Source organism: Betta splendens, chromosome 17 (assembly GCF_900634795.4).
Source record: "Betta splendens chromosome 17, fBetSpl5.4, whole genome shotgun sequence".
In the NCBI taxonomy this organism is placed as follows: Eukaryota; Metazoa; Chordata; class Actinopteri; order Anabantiformes; family Osphronemidae; genus Betta; species Betta splendens.
In genome coordinates this window covers 7,939,293-7,948,294 of record NC_040897.2, presented here as the reverse complement: position 1 = coordinate 7,948,294, position 9,002 = coordinate 7,939,293, and the positions used below count along the sequence as shown (strand labels likewise).

The window sequence follows — 9,002 nt, the reverse complement described above, 5'->3', positions numbered from 1 at the left end:
ACATATGAGTGTACTTTCGCACCATGAGGGGAGTAAACCCGCAGGTTGATGGGAACGGGAGATATGCCTTTGTTGGCCCCTGTGACGCGGTCCGTCTCCCCCTCGATCTCCTGGCGAACCTCGTCGAAGTCTGTGAACTTCTTCCCTTTGCAGTGAAGGAATTCCGCCCATTCTGAGAGGACACGGGTCAAATGTGCAACTTTAGCTACAAACAGAGACGGTCCCACCGCTGCCGTGTGTGTGTGTGTGTGCGTGCGTGCGTGCGTGCGTGCGTGCGTGCGTGCGTGCGTGCGTGCGTGCGTGCGTGCGTGCGTGCGTGCGTGCGTGCGTGCGTGCGTGCGTGCGTGCGTGCGTGTGTGTGTGCAGCATGTCTGCCCACCTGCCGAGGCGTTGATAAGCTGCAGAACCAGGGGCCTGCGGGTGACGATACCAGATCCACGAGGCAGAAAGTCCCTGCAGGAAACAAAGACGTTAGAGCCAAATTAGCCGCCTATCAAATGAAGTACAGGAGGCTCGGTACCGTTGGCATAGTTCTATTACCATCTCCATCTGACCGGACTAAGAAGTGTATCCCTATCTCCTATGGCAACGCTCTAGTCCAATAAACCCCAACACATATCCACCGCAGACGTCCCCCAGGAGCCGCGGGTTCAAGACGAGAAGCGCACTGTTTGTCCACTCAGCAGAGCGCGGGGCCGGTTCCGGACAGACGGGCCATTACTCAGCGGCAGCGCGGCGCTCGACGCGGGGAGAACCCGTGCGTCCATCTGGAAACTGCACGAGAGCGGCTCTGCTCAGCCACCGAGTGCCATCACTGAGATGATGGAACCTTAAAAGCACCTCAACAGCGAAACTCTAGCCCCAAATAACCCGGATGAGGTATTTTAAGAAAGCTGTGTTTCCCTTCTTTCATGTGCAGCACCGGCTATAATGAAGAATATGACCTTTACATGAGAAAGTAAGTGGCGTGACCTTTCCCTCTTTCATTCTGATTGCACTGTTTCTGTGCAGAGGAGTAAACGCTGCACAAGAGGAATAAACTTCAAAGACTAATTATTGTTGATGCAATTACCACTGGTCTTTTTATTAGGAGGAGATTGAGGGACAGTGTAATTAGTGCTCAGATCCTCAATCTTTCTGAGTTGCGGTGCTTCGCGCAGCCCTTGAGTCAATCTCCTTTCTGGGCCAATCTCTCCAGTAAACGCTACCAGTTGAGGGAGAGATCGAAACACGGCTGCTTATGGTTTTGGTCGACTGAGCTCTAGAGGCGTCGCTCTGAATATTCATTGCGTGCGTTCGACGTGATGGTGATCTCCTAAGCGGCAACAGGAGGCGATACGACTCCGCTGCCTTGAGTTCGTACAACGCAGAATATGACTTTCGTTGCCTTTTAACGAATGTGGACACGGTTAATGTGGCGCCGCCGAAGGAGCCGGGCTGCGGTTGGTGCTGATTGGGCTCAAATCCCAAGGGTGCTGCTGTAACCCAAATACTGCCCCCCTTTTCTGCTAGTAGCCACAAGACAGCGTGCGTTTAAAAATAGGCTTCATCACTGGAGGTCTCTGCTCACCAGCACTGACTCAAAGCTGGGGAGAGATGTTGTGAACTCCGGGCAGGGAGCTCGGCCCATAGGCCTCTTATGTCACGCTCAAGGTTAACGCAACCAGGGATTATCCTATTTCCGGTGGTCAATTTTACCTGCCTACAAAGTTTTCCAGCACGGAGCTTTTCCCCGCGCTCTGGCCGCCGACCACCGCGATCTGCGGCAGGTCCAGGTTGCAGCTCTGGCCGATGGAGGTGAAGGCATCCTGCAGCTTGTTGACCAGCGGGATCAGGTCCTCCATGCCCCGGTTTCCCATGGTGCCTTGGGACGGGGCGGGGGGGCTCAGCGAATGAAGAAAGAGGAGGGGAGCTGTGGCGTTGCTTTATTAGTCCAGGAGACGGCGGCGCTCGTTGATGGTGAAGTCATCTAGCCGCTCATTGCCCCGAGCCAAGCGAGGGTCGCACCGACTGTGGAGGGAGAGAGAGAGGAGGGGGGGAGATGAACAGACAGGGACAGACAATTGCGCAGTTGCTTCCCACCACCACCGTTACCCCCCCCTCTCTCTCTCTCTCTTTCTCTCGCTGCCTTAAACACACAAACACACACATATAGCGCCTTTAGCACGAAGCCTATGCTTTCAAGGGCATTTGCTGAGTAAAGCTTCGTGGGCTCCACACAGTCACGCTGAGCCAATCCGTGCGCGCAGCGCTCTGCAAATCACGCGGATTGCGTAAAAACGCAATTTAGCGCGTGCACGCAAACGCCGGCGTGCAGTGGAGAGCGGTGGTCGTTAACGAACGGCGTTAACGAGCGCGGATGGCTGTCAGCATACCCCGCCTCAGGATTCCCTCCGCGTTCGCAGCGCCCGACGGTCCCGGTCGCTGTCCAGTGCTGAAACGACGCGCAGATCAGGCAGCAAAGACGAGCGCGGACGATTACACAAGCGCCACCTGCTACGGCGGTGCATCGGCTTGATCTCGATCCCGTTCGCATTAATTGCACCTTCAGCCTTCGTGATGGCGGCCGGAATGTCAACGCGTTCTCATCCCGAGCACAAATTCGCCGCTGAGAGATTAATCATTTTTCCTCCCCCCCCTTGTCCTCTCCTCTTCGCCGCGGTGTAATTGCCGAGCTGCGCCTCGCCGCCCCACCGTATTGACGCCGCGGAGGGCCAATAGAACGCGCGAGATCGGCGACGCTGCGGCGAAACGCGGCCTCCCATTGGCTGCGCGGGTGCAGGTTAGGCCTACCTGCGCCCGCCCCCTGTTTACATCCGTGCCTTCTCCGCCGCTGTGAGTCATGCGGCACGGCTGCGCATCGGTGCAACGGAGGAGGTGGACGTCCTCCTTGTGATCCCCGCAGTAGCAGGAGAAACCAGCGCTCGCGCATGTCACACGCTGCTAATTCACTCGAGGGCAGACTGCTTTGTAACCAGTTACGTAATTGGTGAGCCTATAAAGTCCTGGGAACAGGTTTGCGTGAACTGGACACAAAGGTGCTCGGTCCCCACATTGTCACTGCGGGCCGAGGCCGGTGGACGCGCTCATGCGGAAAGGACGCAGCCATTGTGTGTTGAGCTCTCCCAGGGCAACACGTGTTCCATTTAACACAACACGTCGTCCCTCGACTGGTATCCGCTCTGGTGACACGGCCCAGCTTTCGCTTCTCACGCTTTTTGGCGGAGGGGCTCCAAAGGAACGCGGCAGCGCCGCGGCGCAGCTGGAGCTGTGCAGCTGCGTCTGCGCATCCTCCCTCGGCCGCTGACGGTGAAAGCTCGCTGATTCAGTCGCCGTTTGCTCTTTTTTTATTGCGATCAGGCCTTCAATGATTGGTCTCTTTGACACAGCGCGGTGTAGTGAGCCGATCCGCCACCAGGTGGCGGTAGCAACTTAACACCGCAGCCTTTTGACTTGACTTGGTTATAAAAACGATGATTAGTATTATTTAATGCAGAAATTACAACAATTAACTACACAATTACACAATGAACCCGAGAAACATTCCTCCATCTCAATTGTGCTTTGAAGCGTGTGGTGGTCTTATTTCCTGTGTGACAAATGCAGTTAATCTCCGGCTCAACCCCTGTGACCTTACCTAGCTAACAGGGACAAGATATGTGAGCAGGGGTATCCAGTAACGTCAACATCAGTCCAGCAACACACACACGCACACACACACGCACGCACGCACGCACGCACACACACACACACACACACACACACACACCCTTTTCTCCCTGTGCCACGTCTTTCATCTCCCAACAATCCTGTTTTCCTAGGAATGTGAGGCCCTAGAGTTGTTTTTTAGACCCGTATTTAAGATTTAAAAATAAATAATTTAAAAGCCTATTAAACTATACACAATACACCACTTTCCAACAACAGGGGCTCGTGATGAGTCAGAGTCAAAAAAGCTGGACATCTTAGAGTCACTCCGCCGCCGTTATAACAGAGCTGAAATCAGATGTTTTTGTTGTGGATGGTACTGAAAGCACAGCTGCAGAATTCAGCAGCTCAGCTTTAAATTAATTTCCAGAGAAGGAATTCAACTGACCTCCCCCTTTTCTCTTTCTTTGACATGAGATGACAAGAGCACTAAGATACTGTTCAGCAGCAAAAACGGTATGAATTTAAAGGTTACAGATTATGTATGAGTCCATAGTTTAAAAAACCCCTTAAATGCCTTCCTTTTTCTGTCACAAATCATTTTAATCGTAGAACTCCTAAATCTGTTGGATCTGTTTAAGATGTCAATAACAGTAGTTCTGTTGCATAACACACAGTTGGACGTGCGCGCGCACACACACACACACACACACACACACACACACACACACACACACAGAAAAAGGTCATTTTCTGAAATTGCTGAATGTATGTATATATTAGAGCCTGTGGAGCTCCATGACCCATACTTATAAAAACAACGTGCCTGGAGGCTGATGTCAGGAGATAATGCTGGAATTACAATGAGCAGGAATTACACACCGCAGAATCATGTGGTTACACAAAGGTATGTCACAAAAGACACGTCAGCGATGGACGAGGGAATATCTGACATTAAGCTTCGATTTCCCAGATGTGCATCATTTGTGCATGTTTTCAAACTCTTTTAACTGCAGTCATATTCCATCCCTTGACTCTTGGAGTGCTGGCAGGCAGGTCAGTTACCTGTGGATGGAGCCAGGCTGTGGCTGTTTTCTAGCTTTACCTCTCGGCCTATTGTGTAAAGCAAATCTTTTGATTTGCGTTCAGTCCAGTGGTGAAGGAAACAACCAGCATCACTTTCTGCCTGTTGTGACTCAGAGCGCTTCCAAGAAACGACTACAGTGTCACTGTCCTGTCATGTCAGTTGGAGCTGATGGGTTTCAGTGCGATGAGAACCTCTTGGTGTAACATCTGTACTGCTGTTAGAGACCAAACAACACCTACCTGATTTACTGTGAATATACGGTCTCAGGCATGAGGCAAAACACACACTGACCCTTGTGGGTCCTTTTAATAGAGCCACACACCAGTCGCCAGCTCGCTACAAGTCAGATACAAAGTCCCACTTGGACTTTGGCAGCTCACATTATAACACCGTACAAAGTGCCAGGACTTTCTCAGCCTTTCGGCGTCGGGGTCTTTCGTTTCAGCCTGAACACTGGTGGGTTTGTTGCTGAGCCGGCGCCTATGCATTCGGGTGGGAGGATGTGTTTAGGGGTGTTAAACCACTGCGAGCTCATGGCTGGTCTTGCCTCACGTATCCATTACACTGAGCATCAACAAGCCGCGGCGGCACCCGTGTAAACGCCTGTTACGCAACGCCTCACACCTGTAAATGCACGTCTGGAGAGCCAGGGATTGTTTTTCTGTAGGTGTTTTTTGATTTAGCTGCACATCGACTCTGGAAAATGATGCTGTCGTTGTTTTAATGGCGCCAAGTGCGAGAACTGACGCGCCACCTACTTAGTGAGCAGAGCCGCCGTCCCTCCGCTTCAACAGCGTCGGGACAAACAACCTACGGACTCGTTGGGACCACTCTGATGCTGATCGTCTCATTTTCTACGCGTCTGTCTGGTTCCTGCCATTACACTGTTTCTCTCATCATTGCTTTTCTAGCCCTTCTCTGTTTCCTGTTACGTAATATTATGTAATTCCTGTTTAAAATAATGTGTCGTTGTAATGTCCCTTCAGAAATATTTGGGGAGAGAAAGAAAATACTGCAATGAATTCCGGGACAGTTTTTAAAAAATTCTGAGACTTGGGAGAAAGAAACTGATTTCTAAAATAAGCAACATAAAGTTGGGAATATGTGGACAAAATGCTCAACATTCACTTTAAATTACATGTAAAAAATTACATTTAATGGAAGTTACATATAAGTATCACTGCTAATATGTAGTCAGCCAAAAATCACTGATGAGGGTCAAATGCATAAGCACTAGCAGGTTTTACAATGAAAGCATTTTAATGGTCTGGTTTTACAGGAGTCGTAACGTTACATAAGAAGAACACACCTCGGCGGCAGAGACAACTCTCACTGGGCCGTTAAACAGAAAGGCCTTCAAGGCAGCAGACCGATCCCAGTGGAACCACTCACAGATGTGCACCGAAGGAAAAATGGGCCGTTTTGGTGCAATTAGAAGAGGGTGGTGTCGGTAACGTAAAGATTTTATTTACTGGTTCTGTGTCAGTGTGAGTGGATGCTGCCAGCAGCTCCTGGGCCAGACATCCTGCCCAGCTCTGATGAAGAGGGGGGGGGTGCCCTCAGGATGCGCGTTATCCTGATCCCTAAACACCAGGAGAAGCAGGTTTACAGGTAATCACACACACGTTATGGAGGAAGTAAACAGCGGCGCAGCTGCCAGGCAGTAGACGTTTAAAGAGGGGCTGTCTAGTCAAAACAACCAACTGCCCGGACACGGTGGAAGAATTCCCCACAGGAAAAAGCAAACATCAGGTGCTGCATTTTTCCACTAATACTGTGTGATTTTCACAGTTTGTCCCGTCGCCCAGCCACCACGTGGACCTGCACACCCCCTCCTCACCCCCTCCCACTCCCTCTCCCTTCACTGTATAAATAAGCTCATCTGAGCTTCACGCGGACTCAGACACTGACCTGTGGAGACAAAAAAAAACAACAACCAGTCACCGATTAGTCTGTCTGAAGCCAGAATGTGGCTCCATCTGTCTCTCCTGCATCTGTCCTGCTTGATCCTGTGCGGCCAAAGCCAGGCCTCGGATGCCGCCGGACGCTGCCGCTACACCTTCACCGTGGCCGGCCCGGTGGAGTCCAGCTGCACCGGAGGCAGCGATAAAGCGGCGGTGGACGGCATGTTGTCCCGGCTCACGCTGCTGGAGTCTCTGGTCAGCCGGCTCATGGCGGGCGCGGACGGAGGGATGGCGTCTGCCCACGAAGGGGGTCTCCAGGAGGCGTATTCCCAGGTCACGAGGGAGAGGAACCAGCTGCAGCAGGAGAAGGAGCGGCTCAACGGGCAGATCCAGGATCTGCAGAGGAGGCTGGGCGAGCTGAGCCGCGAGGCAGAGCAGATCGGACAGGCGCCCTGCCTGCAGACGCACACCTCAGCGGGAGGAGAGCATGAAGCCAGGCCGGCCAGCGGTGAGTAAGTCAGAATGAAGGGAAACCATAACACTGTGACTGTGAGAATGATTTTCAAAATTCTCTCAACATAATTGAATTGATGAAATGCTGCCACGTTGACACAGTCTGAGTTGATGGTTGCAGGTTGTGTTATGGGAGTTTCTGTTGTGTGTTTCTGTCAGACCCTCCATACAGTCCTGGGAGTGAGGCGTACCAGGAGATGAAGGCTGAGCTGACGGAGGTTTCAGCATCTCATCTCCTCCCGGAAGCAAACCACAGCTTCACTGGTAAAAGTGTGCTTATGTGTGCCAAATATACATTTTTTTGATTTTAATAATATATTTTTTTCTCAATCTCTTCTCACGTAGGCTGTGGAGAGCTGCTGTCAGTGGGGGAGCCTGTGTCCCACAGGAAGGCTGACAGCATCACAGGGAAGTACGGGGCGTGGATGCGGGACCCCGAGCCTCAGGGCGCTCACTACACCAACAGGACCGTGTGGCGGATCGACGCCGTGGGCAAAGACGTCCGTCAGCTCTTCGCATACGAGGACATGGACCAGTTCTCGCGAGGCTTCCCCACGAAGGTCCTGGTGCTGCCCGAGCCGGTGGAGAGCACGGGGGCCGCCGTGTACCGGGGTTCCCTCTATTACCAGCGCAAGAGCAGCCGCACGCTGATCCGCTACGACCTGGCGACCGAGCGCGTGGCGGCGCGCGCGGACCTGCCGCACGCGGGCTTCCACGGCCAGTACCCGTACTCGTGGGGCGGCTACACCGACATCGACCTGGCGGCGGACGAGCGCGGCCTGTGGGCGATCCACAGCACGAGCCGGGCCAAGGGCGCCATCGTGGTCTCCCAGCTGGACCCCGAGAGCCTGGAGGTGAGGAGGAGCTGGGAGACCAACATCAGGAAGAGGACGGTGGCCAACGCCTTCATGGTGTGCGGCCGCCTGTACACGCTGGCCAGCTACGCGGCGCCCAACACCACCATCAACCACGTGTACGACACGGCCACCGGCACGAGGCGGCCCGCGTCCGTGCCCTTCAAGAACCGGTACCGCTACAACAGCATGCTGGACTACAACCACGCCCAGAGGAAGCTCTACGCGTGGGACAACTTCCACATGGTCACCTATGACGTCACCGTCAGGTCCAGCCGCTGAGGAGTCCGTCACACAGAAGATTCATTGTAAATAAGATGTACATAACATACAAACACACTCATAACGTGAATCATTTCTTAATGCGAACTGTAAAAACTGTTTTAAATTGTAAAATGCTTCATCTGCTACTACGATTCTTGCCATGTAAATATTTATTAAAAACTGAAATCCAATCACTCTGCTTTAATTGATGATTAATGCAGAAGGGGCAGAAAACGTGTTAACTCTTTAAGACTGAAGTTATGCCAGTTATTTGTGAGTGAGCGTGTGATCAGAATAAACCTGCCTTCAGTCTGCGTTCTATTATTAAGCACTGCCCTCATCTCAGCACACCTTCAGGCTCTAATGGAGAGGTTTTAGTCCGACACAGTTCTGACCCAGCAACGTTAACACTGGAAAGACTAAAGGAACTCAAAAAAAAATGACATACGTTTGGAAACATAAAGGTGAGTTTCATTTTGGGATCATTTTTGGCTGAGAGACTGTTGAGACAATGTGCTACCTCCACAGAAAGCCCCCCCCCCAGGAATCGTCCTCCCCCAGCTGATTCTCCAGCAGCGAATTGCCCAATTCATTTAATAAAAGCAGCCGCTCACACATGGCTCAGGGGGCTCATCTACAGCGAGTATCAAGCATGTGCTTCAATACAGTGTAAAGCTAAAGACGTAGCCGGTGTTTCAGTTGTTTCATTTGGAAATTCCAGCAGTATGTTAA

The 9,002-nt window shown here is 52.2% G+C and overlaps 2 protein-coding genes across 3 annotated transcripts in view; one reads left to right on the top strand and one right to left on the bottom strand.

Annotated features, from left to right (window-relative positions):
- Window positions 1-2,702, bottom strand: part of dnm3b (dynamin 3b) — a 15,348-nt gene extending 12,646 nt beyond the window's left edge. Inside the window, exons 1-4 of one of the 2 annotated variants that reach the window (XM_029131517.3) lie at window positions 2,546-2,702; window positions 1,699-2,010; window positions 380-453; window positions 23-172 (exon numbers count right to left, since the gene is read on the bottom strand). In XM_029131517.3, the coding sequence (XP_028987350.1) occupies window positions 23-172; window positions 380-453; window positions 1,699-1,859 (385 nt within the window). In that variant the 5' untranslated portion in view covers window positions 1,860-2,010; window positions 2,546-2,702. Of the gene's footprint in view, window positions 1-22; window positions 173-379; window positions 454-1,698; window positions 2,011-2,375 lie in introns of both variants that reach the window. The other variant, XM_029131516.2, reaches the window with a different exon arrangement.
- Window positions 2,703-6,326: 3,624 nt separating this feature from the next.
- LOC114844844 (myocilin-like) lies at window positions 6,327-8,461 on the top strand. Its single transcript, XM_029132494.3, has 3 exons — window positions 6,327-7,147; window positions 7,312-7,416; window positions 7,498-8,461. The coding sequence occupies exons 1-3, from the start codon at window positions 6,703-6,705 to the stop codon at window positions 8,286-8,288; spliced, it is 1,341 nt and encodes a 446-aa protein (XP_028988327.1). The 5' UTR covers window positions 6,327-6,702; the 3' UTR covers window positions 8,289-8,461.
- The last annotated feature ends 541 nt before the right edge of the window (window positions 8,462-9,002 follow it).